This window comes from Narcine bancroftii, chromosome 14 (assembly GCF_036971445.1).
Source record: "Narcine bancroftii isolate sNarBan1 chromosome 14, sNarBan1.hap1, whole genome shotgun sequence".
NCBI classification, from domain to species: Eukaryota; Metazoa; Chordata; class Chondrichthyes; order Torpediniformes; family Narcinidae; genus Narcine; species Narcine bancroftii.
Window position 1 is genome coordinate 5,030,673 of NC_091482.1, and position 21,889 is coordinate 5,052,561.

At 42.9% G+C, this 21,889-nt stretch overlaps 1 protein-coding gene across 1 annotated transcript; it reads right to left on the reverse strand.

Moving 5' to 3' along the window:
* Window positions 1–1,619: 1,619 nt before the first annotated feature.
* On the reverse strand, window positions 1,620–21,280 carry smg8 (SMG8 nonsense mediated mRNA decay factor). The gene is made up of 4 exons (XM_069910458.1): window positions 19,491–21,280; window positions 11,988–12,133; window positions 8,661–9,545; window positions 1,620–2,184 (listed from the first exon to the last, which is right to left on the reverse strand). Exons 1-4 carry the CDS (start codon window positions 21,007–21,009, stop codon window positions 1,987–1,989), a joined length of 2,748 nt encoding a protein of 915 aa, XP_069766559.1. The 5' UTR covers window positions 21,010–21,280; the 3' UTR covers window positions 1,620–1,986.
* Between the last annotated feature and the right edge of the window lie 609 nt (window positions 21,281–21,889).

Genomic DNA, 21,889 nt, shown 5'->3' on the forward strand with positions numbered 1-21,889 from the left:
TAATTCACACTATCAAGATGACATATTAACATCCTTAGCAAGAACAAACCCCACACATGATAACACGAATTTCAGTCAGTGCTCCCACAACTTCATCCATCTCATTTGCCCTGACCCCAGCCAACTTCTTTCCACACAGTTCAGATCTTTCCATTTGACCATGAAGGCAAGTTACCAGACTATCAGATTTATTCAGAAAAGGTGCTTTCTTAAGAGGAAAAACCTCAACCAAAACACAGCTGGCAGACCTAAAGGCTGGACTGTTATCACACTCCCTGACTGGAACATCAGAATTTCTAAGCACCAAATTGGTTGATTGTTTTAAGATTTCTGGAGTTTCCCCTCATGAAAGCTTCCCAAGGGCACTTTCACTGCAACTGGCTTTCATTAATGGGCCTTGAACGATTTGTCACTGGAACCTCGAAAACGATGAGCAAATTCAAGTTAGTTCAACCATCATGACTTAGCAGTAGCTGATGCAAACTAATTTCACGAATCCGAATCCCTGTTCAAACACCTCAAGTGCTCACTGGTGGCTAAGACTTGAAATGGCGTGTAACATTTCAGGTGTTGTTCAACCTACTCTTCTATACTGAGACAGCGAGAATGAACAAATCTTTGTCATGTGATTTTGTTCTCCATTATTGGATGAACTTAAAAAAAAGTGAAGTCAAATGAGGAAACTATCATCTGACAAAACTGCTTTCAGCCATGAGACCACCGCAAGAGATTGAAAACCAGACAAAAATTAGACTCAATGTGTACCCAAGAAGACTGAATGAAATGGGAATCTATCACTGAGGTCTCAAGCGCAGTTAATGATTTGAATGAATTATAAACCATGAAGACCTTTAGAATGCTATTCTTAAACTCATTAACACGTTTGTGCACGGCATTGTCTGTGATAATTTAAAATGGTTCAAAGAGCACACACGTCTAAAGTTAAACTTTTATCTGGAGATAAATCCTCAATGAGACAAATGTAAAACACATGTTCTGGACCTTCCCTAGATTAGAAAAATTTTGAAATTTTAAATAACTCTTTTTGGAAAACTTTGGGGTGATGATGTTATACTCACTTCAATGTCACATTTTATCCTCTCCATTAATGGCCAGACGTGCAATTTTGATTAAATGGAAAGACAATATTTCACCTACACATGCACAATGGCTAAGAGATATTGTTTTCTTTAAACTTCAAAAAAAATTAGATATGCTTTTATTGATTCAAATATTAAATTCCAAATTATATGGGGCTCATTTGTAGACCACTACTATAACCTTAAGAGTTAATGTTGATTTGGAATTTTAGCACGGTGCTGTCTCTCTCCAAGATTATGCCATTAAATGTCAACCTTGCTTAGAGGAAGCAATTAGAATTTATCCTTTTTTGTATTTTTTTCTCTTTTTTTAGGTTCTACTGTATGTGCTATTTCTACGTATGATCATTATTATTATAACTTTTACTAGTTCTGCAGCACATAGAATTGTATTGTTCATTTTTTTCTATTGAATATCAATAAAAATATTTTAATAAGAAAGAACACTTATTTTGCAGCTAATACTGATGTAATCAATCTGCATCACCAACCGCAATGAGTGCTTGTACTCACAACATGAATGGGCGAGAGCACTTTATTGGAAAACAAAGTGGGACTTCCCCTCATCAAAAAAAAAATTCAGAGGAACCTTTTGACTGAAGCAGGCTTCACATCATCTTTGACTGGGAAACGAGTGGTCAAGTGTACCGTAGTAGAAAATGCCTGTTGTTTTAGCATCTCGTTTCAAAAGTGTCCTTAATACTTTCGGTCAAAAGAATGCATGCTCAGGTTTTGCTTATCAAGTCTATGGGTGAAATGATTCGTACCCACAAGAGCATTTAGTTCAACCTTAATTGTTTGGGGCTCTCTGTTGGGTAAACAGATGAAGGGAAATGTGTTTTTTTTTTAAAGAAAGAACCAGCACTACATAATCACAGAGGTATCATCACTGTGGGATAGCTTTAAGGATACCCCGCTGCACCCGGTAACTCATCAGTGGCTGGTTTTCCTTTGGGGGGAAGCAAGGTCCACGGTCCGTGACATAGGCATAGGGGAAGCGGAGCACCCAGAGTCCATCCGATGGAACAGGTATTTCCTGCCTCTCAGGGTAAAACACAGGGCACGGCGGGGGTCCAGGCTGAACCTGCAAAAGGCAAACAAAAAATTCATCTTGCAGTTAAAAATAAATAATGCTTACATATGCAAGTTTTTTAATACATCTAGATTTTCTCAGACAATTGCAAGGTTGAAACACAAGGACAGACAACCATGCTTATCTTTGGTTTTTACCACAGTGACATTTCCGAGTGAAGTACAACCCACAAGGTTCCTTGAAAATGAAATCATGAGTTTTCAGAAACATGACATCTCAAAATTGCTTTCTGCTTCCCTTTTCCAAAACTATTTTCCAGCTTTCTTTGGGTTAGGACCCTTTATTGAGACTCAAATCAAAGATCCTGACTGAAGTGTTCATTGATCATTTCTCCCCACGAATGCTGCCTGACCCTCCGAGTTTCTGTTTCTCTTTTCGTTTGCTCAACATTCCAACGTGTGCCGTCTTGGCTTTTCCAAATACTTATTAACTTTGTTAAGGCTTTTGTCGCTTCCATTCTTTCAGGCAGTGACCTCCAGCCCTTTCCCACCCACACCTTTATGACTTCTGGGCACACCACGATACCAAATTCCACTTCTGTCTCCTCCATCTCTGCCTACTTCCATGAATCTCCACCCCACCCAAGACCCCTTCTGCTTTAAGCCTTCTTCCTCCTGGACACCTTGTCCTGGCAGAAAATTTCAATTTACCTCTGGATGCGATACCTCACATGCCCTTCATCTCTTCAATGACTTCAGATTTCCTGAACTGCACCACCTCATCCCCATACAGAAGGCCTTAAAGTGCTTCGCTTCTTTCTTGTCCAGAGACCTGATCAGTCACCCTCTACCACCCTCCTTCACCTAGCAGAACTTGTCCTCATTCTAAAGAACTTCTCCTTTAATTCGTCTCACTTCCTCCAAATCAAAGGAGTAGCCATGGGTACCCATATGGGTCCCAGCTACACCTACCAGTTTGTGGGCTTTGTGGAGCAATCCATACTGCAAGCCTTCACAGGCTGAACCTCTTGACTCTTCCTCCAGTATATTGATGACTACATCAGGGCTGCCTCAAGCACCCACGATAAACTTGTCAACTTTATTCACTGTGCAGCCAAACTCATCTGGTCAATCTCTGAAAACACTCCTCTTTTTGGATCTCTGTCTCCATCTCAGAAGATGAGCTTTCCACTGATATATATTACAAACCCACCAACTCCCACAACTACACTTCCTCACACTCTGTCCCCTTCTCTCAATTTTCTGCTCTCATTTTGAGGTCTTCCAGAAATGTTGCTTCCCCTCCAACACCATCAACTCAGCCCTCATCTCTTCTATTTCACACTCATCTGCCCTGGCCCGCACTGCCTCCCAGATGCAACAAAACCAGAATCCCCTTTGTCCTCACCTACCACCCCACTAGCATCCACATCCAAAACATTATCCTCCTGAATGTCTAGCACTTACAACAGGATCCCACTACCAGAGACATCTTCCCCACTCCTCCCTTCCATAGGGACTGCTCCCTCCGTGACTCCCCCGTGCACTCATCCCTCCCCACCAATCGCTCCCCCCCCACCCCCCCGGCACCTTTCCCTGTGGCCGCAGGAGGTGCAATACCTGCACCCACACCTCCTCCCTCACCACGGTACAGGGCCCCAAGCAGGCCTTTCAAGTGAAGCAACAGTTCACTGTGTATTCACAGGATTGATTTACTGCATCTGATGCTCCCTTTGTGGCCTTCTCTACATCGGAGTCACAGCGCAGACTGGGAGAACACTTTGCTGAACACCTTCGCTTCATCCGCACCAGTGACAGAGACTTCGCAGTTGCCAACCATTTCAGTTGTGACACACCCTCATACTCAAATGTCTATCCTTGGCATTATGTACTATCCCACAAAGGCTACCTGTAAATTGGAGGAACAACACCTGATTTTCCGCCTGGGCACTCTCCAGCCAGATGGCATTAACGTCGACTTCTCTGGTTTCTGCTAACTTGCCTTCCTCTCCCCCTTCCATCTCTCCTCTCCCCTTCCCTCTCGATTTAACCAGCCATCCCTCCCCATCTTGCTTGCTGCTGTTCCCCCTTTTTCCACCTATTACCTCCTGCCTCCCCCCCCCCCTCCACTTTTTGATTTGGACACCTGGGAACATTTTTCCATTCCTTGTTAAAGGGCTCTAGCCCGAAACGTTGGTTATGTATTTTTATCTTTGCTATACGAAGGACCCTGCGTGACCTGCAGCAGTTTTGAGTATTTCACTACAATCGCAACATCTTTAGACTTTCCTGTTCAACTTCAGATCTATGTTCCCTGGCTAGGGGTGGGGGGAAGAGAAAGAGAGAGAGAGAGAGAGAGAGAGAGAGAGAGAGAAACGGTTCTTCCTGTTTACTCTCCTTTGTAATGTTGTGGACCTCAAGGTTTCTCCTGAGCCAACTCTGTTCCAAAATTAAATAACCCCATCCTTCACTCTTCATTACAATTTTTCAGCCCTGGTGACATTCTTCTCTGCGTCCTCTTCAATCACATTGGATCACAGGAACATTTCCAAGAAAACACCCGTCCCCTACTTTCCCTGCAGCTTTACAAGCTTCCCTTCCCAATTCTGAAGTCTTCCATTTGAAACATTGATTTTACTTCTCTTCCCATCAATGCAGCTTTACCTGAGCAAGGTTTTCTCAACTACATTTGCAGACAATTTGACTTTCCCCAAAACTAATCTTTCCTCGCTCATCAACTACACCCCGTCAATAAACTCAGTTTGCAACTGCAGCATGGTTTGCCTCGCGGTTAGCGCAATTCTGTTGCAGTGATTGCGACTGAGGATTGAATCCAGAGCTTTAAGGATTTTGTATGTTCTCCCTGTGCCTGCATGGGTTTCCTCCAGGTGCTCCAGTTTCTTCCCACCCTTCAAAGTATACGGGAATTGTAGGTCAATTGGGTGGCACAGGCTCGTGGGCTAAAATGGCCTGCAACAGTGATGTATGAATTAATTTTTAAAATTTAAATATTTCCAAGGATTCCACCAACTTTCTGCCTAAACCTCAAAAAAGAGTTTACACTCAGCCCTCGCTCTTAACAGATTCAGCAATTTTGCTCTAGCATAGGCTCTGTAATGGAGAGGCAGCATCCACCACCGAGTGGCGCTGCTGCGCTCCCGTTCGGAGGATACTCTACCCGCCAGGCAAGGTCAAAGACTCACCCCAAGCCATCAAGGTGACCCTTACGATTGGCCCACCTAAATCACCAGGTGCTGCAGTCCAGGCAGCCCGCCCAGACTCAGCCCTGACCTTCACCCAATTGGCCCAGGTGAATCACCTCAGTTCACCCCTGCTGAGCCTCTGCATTTGGTTTCGAGCCATTGGCCGCAGCAACCAACGGGGCCCACACTGACCCTTATGATTGGCCCCCCCATCTTTTCCTCCAGAACTATAAAGGACCATGTGCCCCTTTGGACTCTTCGTGGCATGTAAAGTATCACCTTCCACACTGGGTTGGGGTGAGTCTCAGGGCTAGGTCCAAACTGGTCAAGGGATGGGGGCACGTAACATCACCTTGATCAGATTGCTAAATGTGAATGCTCTTGTAACTTCCCTAGTTTCTGTCGGTTTCCCTCTTGTCATCCGAAAGTGTACATTTACCCCCTGCGTATTGTGTATGTGTAGAAGTTTGCTTGACATATCGACCCTGTTGTCTCAATTCCATCCCTGAAATAAACATGTCCTTTGTACCTGCACTTTGGTCTGGTTCTTAACCTGTGGGACCCACACAAACCCAAACAACAGGTTCACACTAGCACGATGAGCTGTTTTTGATGCTGATTGAATGATTAGTTTTGGTTAAGATCGCAGGCTACAATTAAAGTCCCCAGACCTATTTCTGAGTACCCCCTCTCCCCCCCCCCCCCCCCAACTTACCACCATAACGTTGTGCTTGCAATCAGAGGACAAAGTTGCTGCGATTGTCATGTCTACTGAACGTGAGGCATATGTATCAAAAGCACAACACTTCTTGAATAGCAAAGTGTCAGCTCAGGTCATAGGCTTCAAGTTTTGGAAGTCAGACAAGATGCTTGGATTCAGAAACTATTCACTCAGCTACAATTGATATTGTTTGATGGTAATGCAAATCCAATTAAGTCAGTGAGAGGACACAACATTTACATTATGAAATACTGCAGCTTAGAGATTGCAATGCTCAAGAGCATCTGATTTTGCTCAATAAAAAAAATTAAATCAAAGTGATAAATGTGACTGAGAAATGGAGAAGTATCTTACCCTGATAAATGATTGATGGTCTATGGCAGTGGTCCTCAACCTTTCCCCCCCACCCCCCCCAACTCACATACCACCTTAAGTAATCCCTTACTATCCATGGAGCACCTATGGCATAGGATGCCATACTGTGGTTAGTCATCATCATGGCTATCCCTCGTAGTCGAGGATGATGGCCCTTGTTCCATTGTTCCACCAAGCGAAGATGCCTGAACATGTATTTGTTTAATAAGTACTTGATGTGCATTCCAAGAAGCTCACAATACTCCACAAATCAACCAACTAGTTCAAATGGTTTGGAAACCATGACGATTGGAGCTGATGGATTTGTTGCAGTCTTTATCTGCCTTCACAGTCGTTGAATTTTAAGCAACTTTGTCCGCTTGTTCCACCATTGGGGGGGTTTGGTTGGATTGTTCTTTGTCGGGGTCCTCACCCTCGACCTTACTGCCATGGGAGACGTTAGCAGGAGCAGAGCTCCAGATGGCATCACCCTCTGGATTACAGGACCACACAAGCTTCTCCACCACAACGAGGTGATAATCCACAGAGAAGTGTGGTTAGTAAGAAATTACTTAATGTGGTATGTGAGTGGGGATAAAAAAGGTTGGGGACCACTGCTCTATGGTTTGGGGAGTCAAATTTAACTTAGTATTTCACAGAAAATATGGGCATATGGAACTGTGAATCAACTATAAATTAAATAAAATATTGGAAAGACTTTTTGAGTCCTTTGGACAGTTGCTAGGAAGCAAGGATTTCACTAAGACAGCTCCAGTATTGGAAGGCTCACTGTTCTATTGAGGCCTTCGATGCTTTTTAAAACACTTGTCAAGCATCGTAAACTTTCATTCAGAAGCAATGCTTCCAACCTCTTCTTCAATGTCACCAAGTGCATTTCAGTCTTCGCATTTTCAACTTGCCATCAAAAAATATTATGCTGACCATGTACAATTTTCAGCCATGCCTGTCTCAACAGTACCAATGTAAATTGCCAGGTCAACAATTCCTTTTTGATTTTGCTTATCCAACTGTCACAATGCACCTGCAAGCTTCGACCACTTCGTGATTCTGCAGTGTAACTTTCGAAAGTTTCTCTGTCCACACTATCACAGATGTATTTAAAAGTAATCCACTAACAGTTTACCCAGGCTATAAATACTACATTTTTTCATTACACTAATACATTTCTAATATGATGTACTAAACATTATCTCAAATATCCACATCATTGCTGGCAGACTTATTGCTAAGCTTTTCGTCCTCTATTACGTCACTTAATAGCAGGTTTGAAGGGACACTTATTAACCATTACATTCACTTCACAGCTAAAATAAGCTTAAGGGGCAAATTGCAATGTCTTCTGAAATCTCAACCAGGAGTCTACTCTCATGAAAATAATGTTATGAGTATTGCTTTGTCCAGATAAAAGTACTGAAACAAAACCCAAGAACAACATACAGTATCTGGCATCCAAGTGGAATGTTAGAGGTCGGACAAGTAAATTTGTTGGGATGCCTGAAATTGCATGTTGCGTGGATTGGCGAACTCACCACAAAGGGCGCTAATTTCAAACTTTTGTACTTTTAAGATTTATACATACAGCACAGTAACAGGTCCTTTCGGCCCATGAGCCCATGCTGTCCAATTGCACCCAATTAACCTACTACCCCGCTATGTTTTGAAGGGTGGGAGGAAACCAGAGTCCCTGGGAAAACCCACACAGATACTGGGAGAATGTCCTTACAGACAGCGTAGGATTGGAACCCCTGTCCCGATCCCTGGCGCTGTAACAGCTTTACGCTAACCGCTACGCCAAATGTGCCGCCCTATTTTACTTGTTTATTTTCCGCAATTTTTTTTGATGGTTGCTCAAGGCTGCTGGTTGCTTGAATTTAGGATAACGGGGGTATTTTATTGTAGTATGCAGTGACAGTTGTCTCATCTTGTCTCTGGTTGAGATTTCAGAAGACATTGCAATTTGCCCCTTAAGCTTATTTTAGCTGTGAAGTGAATGTAATGGTTAATATGTGTCCCTTCAAACCTGCTATTAAGTGACGTAATAGAGGAACCAAATATATGCTGATCAACTCTGGGTCTAATCTCAATAATCTTGGCCTTAATGCAAATTATAAACCACTCACAGTGTACTTTAATAGTTCAGAAGATAATCACAAGTCTGCGTTCTGAATTTCAGATAAAATGTGACAAGATTGCGATGCAGGTAAAGCAAATTCAGGCTTGCAATCTTACCTGTGGCATAAGCATGATCTGCAACGGGGCGTCAGGAACCACAACGAACAGCCTCATGAGCTGGGCATAGTGCGGCTTAAGTCCTCGGCCTTGGGAGGGAGACAGGATGTACAGGGGCATGTCCGAGGAAAGGGCTTTGATGGCGGATTCCTTTGGCCCACTCCCCATTACTTTCATGATCTTTTCTGGACCAGAGCACATGAACCTGCGGCCGCGAGAGTCCTCGTACTCAAACCCAACAAATGCCCGAGCGACGTCATCCCTCCGTCTGCCTCGGCCAATTACGGTACTAGCCCGTTTGGCAGGTACGGACTTATTGGGGGCTGGCCATGAATTACTGTCCATGTCTACCTCTTCCTCGGACCTAGTTTTTATGACAATATCCCATGGCATCAGGTAGTTTGTCCCTGGTATGAAGCCGCTCTGGTCCAGGCCCCTGTGAAAATTGTACGCTTTGGAAGGGCCCAGTTTGACAAATGACCAACTGGAAAATTTGGGCAAAAGTCCCTTTGGGCAGCTGGAATTTAACATCCCAGGTAGGTACTCCACCGTCGACACTTGTCGATCAACAATGCTGGGCCTCTTTTCTGGTTTAGCGTCACTGCCCTGGCCGTGAGCATCAGTGTGATCTCCCCCTGCGTGAGGATCGGGGGGAAATGTACCAAGACTGTCGGTGGACTGCCCAAGGCTGAGTGCCAAACTGAGACTGGTGCTCTCGCCTTGAGTCTGGGCCTCTTTCTCCTTCATTTTCTCTCCTTCTCCCTCTTGTGGAGTGAACGAGGCTACAGAGGAATCATTCTTGGCTGGAGCAGGGTCAGGAGTGCTGGGCTGAAAGATAGGGAAATAGAAGTGCTCGAGCTTCCCGCAGCACTTCTCTTCTTGAAGCTGCAAAGATTCATTTGAAAAAGAAAGTCAAATGTATGTTCACATCTAATACAAGTACATTCCTGTTTCTTGGTTTAAAATAACAACAAAAGAGAAAAAGTAAAATCATAAGGCCTGCCCAGAAAATCTTCAGAGCACAAATAAACATCAAATGTGAAGAATTTACAGTTTCATTTATCTTGTTTTAAGAATAATGCACATGGCTCTGCCATCAGATTTCTGAATAAACAGCGAACTACAGACACTGCCTCACTTTCTCCTTTTTTCACACCATTTTAATTTTTAACGTGGTTTATGTGAATATTTGCTCTGCAAAACAACAAATTTCATGACATGTTCATGGCAACAAATTCTGATTCTGATTTTCAAATGCCACTGGCCAATCCTACCTGCTTGTGGAACTCTGTGGTCAGTGGCGTGATGGTGATAAAAAGGCTCAGGTAGCAAATATGAAGGTCAAAACAAGGGAAAAAAAAATCAAATGGTAATTAAATGAAAGAAATTGAAGATTGTGTTAAATAACTAAAGTCTGAACTTTAGCATTATGTACTTCATTTCTTTTTTTTAAATTTGGAGAGAAAAATTGTGCTGAAGCTTTATGAGTGGCTCCCTGTAGATTTTCTACTTCAACGCTCTGCAGTTGCTCTACTCGGCTATCCCTCTATTTGCGTCTGAATCTTGCTTGCTTTACCCTCTAAGAGATGGCTAACTGGTCTACTCAGAAATCGAGCTCTATCACTGTTTCTTGGTACATCTGACAATAAACTTGAACTGGCCACCATTCTGTCAACTTCCTACAGGAGATCATCGAGAGCATCCTGACCGGCTGCATCTCTGTGTGGTACAGTTGCCGTAGGGGAATGAATTGGAGGTCAATCCATAGGACCATAAAAGTGGCAAAAGGATCCACCCCTCCTATCCATGTGATTTACTGGGATCGTTGTTTAAAGACGGCTCACAAAATCTGTGAGGTCTCCTTCCATCCCACATGCAGCATTTTCCACGGGCAGTGAGAATGCAGAATGACATTTGAACTGTTAAAACAACTCACCATGACTCTACTACTTATTAATGACATTTATTTTAATATACAGTATGTATTTCAGTTCTGTGCGGATATATCATTTGTCTGTATGTGCGTTTGCACCATGGACTGGAGAATGCTGTTTCGTCACGTTGTACTGTTACAATCTGATAATAAATAAATTTGAACTTGCCTAAAGTTAATGCAGGACACCAATAAAAAAATCCAATTTTGCCCATATGAATAAAAATCAAAGGAGCGTTCCTGAACACAACTAAAAAAAAACCCAGAAACATTTAGAAGACATTTTGACAGGTACTTTGCCAGGAGAGGTGGACAAGGATAGGACCAAATGCAGGCAAATGGAACTTGCTTGGTTGGATAAATTAGACCAAAAGGCATGTTTCGATGCTGTAGTACTCCATGACTAATTTGTCTCAAAGGCAAGAATATGATTGACTAAACCGTGCTAATAATATAAATTTGGCCATTACTGTGACTCCTGATATTTGTGATCTTTCAGGAAGATGAAGGTTCAAGTCAACCTTGCAGAATTCAGACTGAAACTGAAGAAGTGGCATCCTTTGCATGCGTGGATAATTGAAAGCGTTGTTGACTTTTTCAGGTGGACGTATTCACCTCTTTGCACTGTTAAAGAAGAGCAAGGCAACTCTTCCCATTATCCTAAGAACAGATGGTCCACTGATGTCATGAATGAACAGGTTATTTGTGAAACATTGTAGCTTTCACTCTGGCAGTTACATTTCATTGACAGTGACAACAACTCAAAATAACTTAATTGGCTGGAAAATGCACTCCTACCCAGGTGAAAATCCAAGTTTTGCCTCATTGGAAACATTTTGAATGTTGAATGGTCTGGACAATATAGATGTGGCAAAGTTGTTTCCCATGGTAGGGAAGTCAAGGACAAGAGGAAACAACTTCAGAATTGAAAGGTCCCCATTTAAAACAAGATGAAGAGGAATTTTTTAGCCAGAAAGTGGTGAACCTCTGAAATTTGCTGCCGCAGGTGGCTGTGGAGGTCAGGTGGTTGTAAGATTGTGAGGTATTTGAATAGTCAAGGTATTAAAGGTTATTGGCAGGGGGGTGGGGCTGAGTGGGGGAATGGATCAGCTCATGATGGAATAGCAGAGTGGACTCAATGGGGCAAATGGCCTCCTTCTGCTCCTATATCTTATGGTCTTCTTTACCAAACAGGACACTCAACCCAACCATGCAAATCCCAGACAGAAGTCAATATCACCCAAAAAACATGTCCCTTTTTAATTCCTATTACTGGGAAAGTAGAGAAAGAGCTGCAGTAAATACAATAGTTTCTCCAGCATTGTTTTTACAAGATATTAATCACATACAGCTCACCAGGTCTGTCTGTAATTCAGAGAAAATTCTGCCGTTACCTGGTAAAAATCGTAATTGCCTGACTTGATGTCGAAGGGGTCATCACGAGGGGCTTGCCTGCGACCACAGTTGCAGGAACTGGTGGAGCGGGCACGGCTGTTGTGATATAGCACAGGCGGGTTTCTGTCAGGCTCTGGCTTCTCTCCTGCAAGAAAGGGCACCAAACACATAGGATACACATTTTTTTGAAATAAGTGTCTTCCATTTGACCAGCAGTGGCCAAATCTTTTTGGTTATGGGCCACATACAGGCAAATATTAGGAGTCATGACCCAGCAGTTTTCAACCAGTTATACTGCAAGACCAAAAAACCCCTGTGCCATAGAAAATTCATTTTCTAACAAAATAACTATGATACTTGTGATCAGTGTTACTGTTGACATTACAGTAGTTTATTAATGTGCTCACATACTACAGTAAGCGTTTCTGTATCTGCCGCTCTTATGTAATTTTTAATGTAATTTAAATGAAGCCAATAAAACTCATTCAAAAAGCAGTGCAAAATAAGAACAGAAGATTAAGAAAGGGACAAGCCATCTCCATTCCTCCACAACTCTCAGTGAATACAGTTCATGGCCCAAGTGTCCAATGAAATGAATATGATGGAGTTTGTAAATCTGTAGATAGACTATTAAAGATAACTATTTAAGAAAACAAATTCCTTGCAAATTAAACAAACCCACTTCCTCTTGACTTATGTGAAAAAGTATTCATTTTCCCCACTGTATGTGAAATTTTCGGGACTCCCTTACTATTTTCCGACTTTTCAGTTTCACCATGTTTAATCAACTGAGGTAAATGTTTTAATCGCTGAGTAATGTTTCAACGGTCGGAAGAATTGCAATGTACATACAGTGCAAATTATTGTTAGTAACTATTTTCTACATGCCATATTCCATTTTTTAAATTCACCCTGGACCACATAAAAATGAGCAAAGGGCTGCCACTGGTTCAGGGCTGCATTAGAAGTTTCCCTGTTGTTGTGATTGGGGTGAGGAATACAATCTACCCTGATTGATGATAACACACACCTTACACGTGCTGTGCCATTACTTTCATACTTCTCTAAGCTTTTTTAAAAGCTTGCAATGATAATGATGCAGGCAAATGCTCTGGAACCTTCACAAACTGCAATGGGAAGTTACCAGAATGGATCAAGGACTTGTGGAGAGATGGGGGTTGTTTCCTTTGAGTCGAGAGGGTTAAAATGCAAAATGTCATCAACACTCAGTAGGGCAGGGAGCATCTGTGGAAGGATGACTGTTTATATCAAAGATCTAGTCAGAATTGGAAGAGAGAGAAAATAAAATTTTAAGTAGCAAAGGACATAGGAGGGAAACAGTGAATGAATAGAATAAAGAGATAAATTTGTGATAAGTTTACATCAGTGTTGCCGTGTGGATGAGTTGTAAGAATTATCTGGTGAAATGGGAGTAGTACAAGAGGAGAAAATGCAAAGTCTACGCTGGCAATAACAGGGCTGGGTCATGTCTAATAGATCAGACAATGAATGGAGAGGGAAAAAAATTGAGCCAATATCATAGATAGATGACTTACAATAGAAATGTCCATTTCCGATACAGAGACAAATTTAAGGGTCAATGCAAGGAAATTTATTGTTTCAAAAAGCATTGCAAAATGTTCTTTTTGGGAAGGGCAGTGGGAGCAGATTCAATGGTAACATAAGAATAGGGAAAAATAATTGAGGGAAAAAAATTGCAACTCTGAGAAAAGAGGGAGTGGGATTAATTGAACAGGATTGGGCCAAATTTTCCTCTACAGTACTTGGTTAACTTGCAATTTGCTTTGTGGAGAGTACAGTATGACCAAGATTCATATAAGCTCCATTTTCAAATTTTGACCATCTTGGCCTGGGAAGAAAGGTGTTGGCTGACCATGCCTGTCAATCTAATATACCTCCATTAAGTAATCTTTCATCCTCTGTTACTCAAAAGGGAAAAGTCCTAGCTCAGTCAACCTTTATTCATGAGACACATTTTCCAATCATCTTGGTAAATCTCCTCTGCACCCTCTCAGGTTCCATATCCTTCCTATATTGAATAGACGTGAATACAATACTCCAAGTGTTGTCTAACCAGGGTTTTATAGACTAAAACATTACCTCACAGGTCTTGAACTCAACACCCCATCCCAGCGAATGAAGGGGTGCACTCCACATGCCTTCTTAACCACCTTATCAATTTATTCAGCAACTTTGAGCAACTATTGATTTCGCCCCAAGATCCCTGTTCCTCCACATTGGAAAGAATCCTGCCATTAACCACATACTCTGCCTCCAAGTTCAACCTTCCAAAATGCATCACTTCTCAGTTTTCCAGATTGAACTCTATCTGCCACTTCCCTTCCCAACTCTTCATCCTATGTTCTATTGTAACCTATGCCTTGAAACAAATAGAATTTGCCGTGACCACTCTCCTGCTCCGTCAGAAATGGAAGATCGTGACTTTGGTTCAACATCTTCTCCGAATGACCACCAACCCGCAATTGTCATAGGCCCTAATGCAGTGCGAGGACTTTTCACATCAAGAGTATAAAGAAGACAAAAACAGAGGGAGAGAATTAAAAAAATTGTCAGCAGAAATCACCACTGCTCTCAGGCCAAGTAATCAACCTGAAATCTTTACTGTTTCTTCACAGATTCTGAGCCAGTCAAACACACTTGCTTTCTTTCCCTCTCAGTTCAGATTTCCAGCATCCGTCTTGATTTGCTTTTATATCCACTTGTAACCAGATTTTAGTTTTATTTTCCAGAGATATTCTGCAATTAGCAAATGTGGTGCACACAAGTGGTCCAAAGTGACTCTCCCCCTATTCGAGGGGATCAGCATTTGTACATGACTAAGAATAACAACAAATAGTTCCTTGGAGTTCACTTAACTAGTGACCTACTGTGGACACTCAACATCTCCCACTTGTCAAGAAGGCACAAACAGTGACTGCACTTCCTGAGAAGAATGAAGCGGGCAAGGCTACCATTATGTCAACCTTCTCTAGGAGTTCTATTGAGAGCGACTTGGCCGGCTGCATCACAGTGTGGTACGGTTGCTGCAGAGAAATGGATCAGAGGTCAATCTTTAAGAGTGACAGAGAGGATCACTGGAGTCTCGCTCCCCTAGTCACTATCTACACAGCATCTTTCAGCTGGTCCCATCAGGGAATAGATAAAGTCAGCATTTTAATTATTTTGTATGTTTGAATACTTGTCCTGTATATGTAGTGTTTGGCTGTACGTGTTTTTAGTTATGTGTCTGCATGTTTTGCACCGAGGACCGGAGAATGCTGTTCCGTTGGGTTGTACTTGTGCAATCAGACAATGATAAACCTGACTTAATGGATTATTCGATACTATAATGCATGTGCTTCCCCACATATCTGCCCTCACAGAAAGTTCATTTGTGAGAAATAACTGGTGGAAAGGATGCAGGTGAGAGTTTCTGAGGTTCGTCCTTGTGAGATAAAGCAATCGCCTTTATCACAGTCTCCCTAAAATCCTACTTTGATTATCATTTGATATATCTCTGGTGTTTCCTCTAATCTCTGTTCATTTACCGTTATTATCAATCCCCAAGCTCGGACTTCTGATTTAGGACAGCACGGTTGACGTAGCGGTTAGTGCAATGCCTTTACAGCAACAGTGATTGAAACGGAGGTTCAAATCTCGCGTTGTCTGTAAGGAGTCTTTACGGTCTCCCCACGTCTGTGTGGTTTTCCCCATTGGCTCCAATTTCCTTCCACCCTTCAAAACGTACTGGGGATGTTGGTTAATTGGGTGTAATTGGGCAACACAGACTCATGGGCTGAAATGGCTTGTTACCGTACTGTATGTCTAAATTTAAAATTTAGTGACCAGATGAGCTTTCAGCACCTGGTCTTCCAGTCAACCAAGGGACTGCAAGATTTCCGCAATTCTGAAGTTTGTCTGAATTCTATGGATGATGAGATTACAACACTTTCTACTCAAAAATTGATGTTGATAATAATGCAGACATGCCTTGGTGCTTCCTTGCACCATACAAACTTTAACATTAAGAACACTACATTTGGCTGTATGTTACAATTATATTTAACTCACTTCATGCCCAGCATGAAGTGAGCTGGCTTACAAGATGATTTTTTAATTAGTTATATAATTATCCCAAAACACAGCATGCTCCTGAAGTCACAAATAGACTTCCCGGTGTGGGAGGGCAATAGAAAACTTCCTTCCTAAAGTTGTAAGGGAACATGATGAACATTTGGAATGAACCACTTTGTATTATAGATTTTAAAAATTTTTAAATTTAGATATACAGCACATTACAGGCTCTTTAAGCCCACGAGCCCGTGGCACCCAATTAACCTACAACTCTCAGTACATTTTTCGAACAGTGGGAAGAAACCGGAGCACCCAGAAAACCCATGCAGACACAGGAAGAACGTACAAACTCCTTACAGACAGCGCAGGATTCGAACCCTGGTCCAAATCGCTGGTGCTGTAACAGCGTGGTGTTCACCACTCTACGCTAACCGAGCTGCTCAACGTTTCGTTTCCTGATATGAACCTACAAAGCAACAGTAATTGAAGTCAATCTTCCCATTCAATTCAAAACAACATGAAAACTAAAAACACGATGCTGGAGAAACTCAGCAGGTCAAACTAAAAGAAATAGGGATTGCAGGAGAGCAGTTAGAAAGATTCCCACAGAACTCCCTTCAGAGAGCAGAGGAGAACTTCTTCAAACCAGGCGTTCTTTGAAGAGAATTAGCAGGTTTTTCCAACGGAATAGAGCAAAACACAGTCTACAGACGCAGTGATCAATGTAAAAACACAATGCTGGAGAAATGGGAGCAGCAGGGATTACATGAAAACTGGTTGAGTGAACAACTAGACTACAAACTCAGTTTGTTTCAGTAAATGCAAAATATACTGTTAAATACATATTCTTCTTGGTTTATCCTATTTTAATAGATTATCTTTATTAAACAGAGTCATACAGCAAAGAACAGGCCTTTTAGCCCAACCCATCCTTCCTGCTGAGTTGCCATTCAGGGCTAGTGCCGTCTACCTGCATTTGGTCCCTTGCCTTCTAAACCTTTATTATGCATTAATTTGTTCAAAAACACAATTGTCTGTGGCAGTGTTCAAGGTCCCTTTATTGTCATGTAAGAAAAACAGTGCACCATTACACAGAATTTGCTTTAGACTGCCGTAAAACAGATTCGCCATCAGCAAAAACTGCCTGAAGCATCTCAGAGTATAAGAGCCATATCAACATTTAATATATTTTAACAATGGTGTGGAATGTATCCCTCCATTAGACCAAATGGGAAGTCAGCCGACTTTTGCTAGTGTTGGAGTCTTACCCAGATTGCTGCCAATAAGAGAACCCTCTAGTGCAATTACTAAGCCATTCAACTTGAATATACAATCATCCAACACCTTCTCCCAATAGGCTGCTGATGCAATGCACCAAAGGACCAGGAAAGAGCCAGATAATAGAATTGGAGAATGGAAGAAATTACCCAAATAATCAAGGGGGAGGTGTGTGAGGTAAAATTGAGAGATCAAGAAAAAGGGAGAAGAAGATATTGAGAGATAATAAAAATACATCAAAACAGAAACACATTGACAGCTTCATGTACCAGAGAGGGGAGGGGTAGAGAAAAACTCTCATTCAGATGCTTCCTGCAAGAACCTTTGAGGCTTAAAATTCTTCCCCTCACCTTACTCCCGACTAGATTCCCTGTACTTGCCTGTAACCATATGACAATAACAGCACGGAAACAGGCCAATTTGGCCCTTCTAGTCTGCACTGATCCAAGTACCCTCCTCTAATCCCACCTACCAGCACTCTGCCCATATCCCTCCATCCTCCTCCCATCCATATACTTATCAAACTCTTTCTCAAATGTCAAAAGTGACCCTGTTTCCACCACCTTTCCTGGAAGCCCATTCCACACAGTAACCACTTTCTGAGTGAAGAAGTTCCCCCTCATGTTACTCCTAAACCTTTGCCCATGTCCTCTGTACTTTCTGTTGGTCTCCATAACAAAAGAAAGATGTACTTGCCTTGCAGTTAATTCAGTGAAGATTCATAGCATTAACTTTTAGAGATGAGGGGGTTTTTCCCAGGTGAGTTGGAGCAAAATTGAAGTCGACAAATGAAGCAATTTCCTTGAAACACATCATCGAGGAGGATTTTCAAGGTAGAATCCCCTAGAATCTAGAACTAGACTCAAAGGAAAGGACTGAATACTTAAGAATCAAGATGAAGGGAAATTCCACTCAGAGAGTTGCAAATACCTCTGAGGGCCCTGGATGCTCAGTTGCTGAACATATCCACACAGGGATCAATTGTGCAAAACACAAAAGTGGTGGAGAAACTCAGCAGGTCATGCAGTGTCAATAGGTATATAACCAATGTTTCAGATTGCCCTACAATCACAATGTCTTCAAACTTCAGAGTCTTCAGGCTTTCTCGTTTACCAAGGGTCAATAGATTGGGTGGATTAAGTGAATCACAACTTTAATCATCCACCCTGAGGATTGAGATCTTATTTAACGTCAGAGCAAGCATAGGGGCTGTGTCACTATTTACCATCTGTTCCTTATTCACGAGCTTAGGTTGTGTGAAAATTAGTGGATCACAGTTATTCTGCAAGCAACACTGATCTAACTCAAAAGGGAAAATATATTTTGTTTCTATTTATGATGATAACCTCTGAGCACAATGTTTCTAGCATATTTTTGGCAAGATAATGTTTTGAATCGAATCGTCTGTTCTCACATGTACAAAAATACAGTGAAAAGCTTTGTTTTGTGTTCTATCCTGGCAGTCAACATTCTCAAGTACAGCAGGTAGATCAATAATAAAAGTGCAGAGGATCAGGTAATCAGGACAAGGTGCAGGGAGAAAAAATACAGCTAAAGAGTGCAGGAGAATCTTCTTTTGCCAATGAGAGATCCTAATAAATTTGCAGAATTGCTGGTACATCTTGTCTAGACTCACAGGTACCAATTACAGAGTGCAAGAACATAAGAAATAGGAATAGGAGTTGGCCATCTGGCCCGTCGAGCCTGCTCCGCCATTCAATGAGATAATGGCTGATCTGATTATAGGCTCATCTCCATCTACCTGTGTTTTGCCCATATCCCTTAATTCCTCAACTATGAATAAAATCTATCCCTGTTTTCAGGGACTACCAACAAATGCATACACTCTGTGTCTCAGTTTACAGAGACTACCAACACTTCATACACTCTGTGTCCCAGTTTTCCGGGACTTTTTAAATACAACCATCAGTTGGTTTGTACAGATATTCTGCAGTTTACCCATGGACCCAGTCTGGAGTATATATTATGAAAGGTTAAAAATGACCAGAATCCAAAAGGTAGCTTACAAAAGGATGGGTTATTGTAGTGTATTTGCAATTAATTTAATTCCCCTCTCCTTCAAAGACTTAAACTAAGCCAAGGTGAAAGCTTCCTAATGTATGGCTCACCTGGTTTTGGCAGCAGATGGAATTTATGAACACAATGTTGGTCTGTTAAGCTTCTCTCTTCACACAACTGGTGCCCATTACTCCAGAACTTGTAGCAATCTTCATGCAGTTGCATGGCATACTTTTGGAAGGCTGGTCCACGGGCATGCTGACTGTAAACACGCAGGGCTTGGGCCAACTGGTTCTTGTGGACAGTCGTTGTGTAATGGTGAGGCAGGTTAGACTGATAGGCACTGTGTGCCAGAGGCAAGGCCTTCTGGCAGCGGTTTTCAGAAAACTTATTGTCTGCATCCAAAAATCCTTCAAGTCCTTTTAATTGGATCTGTATCTTAGAGGACAGATCTCCTGAAAGAAATCCCAGCTCATCTTCCCTCCAATTTATCATCACGTCATAGAGCTTCGAGGCCACGGAGAGCCAGTTTTTATAGGCAGGAAGCTCAAAATGCGATGGCTGTGGATTCCTCCCAACACTGTCCTCAAAGCCCTTTTTAGTCAACACCAGCTCCACGTGTTGCCACAGAAACTCCTTCAATGTGCAGTCCACCAGCTGCCCACTGGAACTGTTGAGGTTGCTTTCCAGTATGAAAGATGGCTGGCGGACGTGCCTCATCAATTGATAACGCCGTGACCCTGAAATCGGGAGAGATTCATGCTCCCTGATGGCACAGTTCGTTTTCAGTTGACCAATCAACATACTGATGGGGTCTTCCCCTTGCCCAGCTACAACGTAAACAAAAGCTTGGTTGGCAGGAACAGTAAATAGGCAGTTAATACTCTGGTTCGTCAGTACTCTGCTCTTTCTGAAAATTCTGTAAATCTGATCTTCCAAGGCATGCTGCAGTCTCCTTTTAGGAGAGTGTTTTTTGGGTTTATCCAGATTGGAAGGGTCTAGGCACTTGGGCTCGACTTTCAGAGCTCCATTCAGCTGGAAAATAAAGAGGAGCCTCGGAGGGCAGGGTCTGCAATTCAATCGCCATTCCTTCCCCACTGGGCAATCTTTAATCGTGCTCTTCAGATACGGAAGAACCTTTTGCCTGAGGTTGTCCAGTGCTCGGAAGACGCGGTCGTACGTGATGTCGAAGGAGCAGGTGGGGTGGACCAGGAGGAGGATGTGCGAGACGGAGAAGAGGTAGAGGAGGTGGATGCAGTGAAGCTTCTCCTCCCCTTTCCAGAACTCGTGGGCCTCGGCGTGGGAAACGTCATCCGCCAGGTCCCTGCAGGCCTGCAGCAGCTGGTAGTTGTCGCAGACGGCGGTCAGGATCAGGTAGAGGACCTTGCTGTCCTGGTTGTAGTAGCACTGCAGCAGGTTGTTGCCCTGGTGATGCTCGTTCATGAGGGACGGGTACAAGGGGAAGACCGGCTTGTCGCACAGAGTGTTGACGATGGCGTATTTCTCCGCGCTCAGGTCCATCGTCTTGCCGAAGATGCCGACCACACACATCTCTTCATCCTTCCAGGCCACGTCCTCGACGTCTGAAGCCAAAGCCGCCCTCAGGAGCCTGGCTGCCACCGCCGCCATCTTGCTTACCCGCCGGCCCTCAATCACTTCCGGGGGAGGAACTACGGCGCCCAAGGACAGTTCCGCACGTTCATGTCCCACCGTTCATTTCCTCCGGGGGGGCAACAAAACCGCAAGGGCTTGCAACCCATCCCCCCCCCCAACACACCTTACAAACGGGAATCCAACACTTCCTGTCGGTTGCAAATGGGATGCTCGGCCTCCCCCCAACTCACAAATTGCTTTTTCTAACCTGAAGCATGTGTATAGAGGCGGTCCCGGGCCGTGCCAATGATAACTCACAATAAACAAGTTGAAAACGTCATTTGCTCTCAGCATTTCTGCATCTGCTCAAAGACAAATGTTAACATGCGGAGTGTGAATCATAGCTCTCAGGACTGGAAGGAGAACGAACGCTTCTTACTCAGGACAGGGTTCTGGGTTTAGGAGGGAAACCAGGGTTTGTAAGTGAGCAGATGGGAGGCGTGGCCAACACCCCATCAGTGAATCCCACTTCACTGCAACGTGCATGGATATAAGATTTCTTTCTGCCTCCGACGCGGAGACTCAGCCAAAGTGGTGTCGTGTCTCCGCAGTGACATGGTATTTGTTTAGCCCATTCCAATTTAATTGCAGATTTTAACATCATCCATTATGAATTTTACCTATTTTCTATGGGGAGAAACGATACCTCGATCTTCATGACGTTCAGTGGCAACCTCAAATTGTTACATCCTCATCAGCCAGTGGAATTTTTTTTCTATCCAAACCCCTCTCGATTAAAAAAAAAACGAGGGCACCAGATTCACTGACAGGTTGCAGCTCACCTCCTCTCCCAACATTAATAGAAAAATATCCAGATAGAAATTACTGTACTCATTACACACCGTGACCACACTTA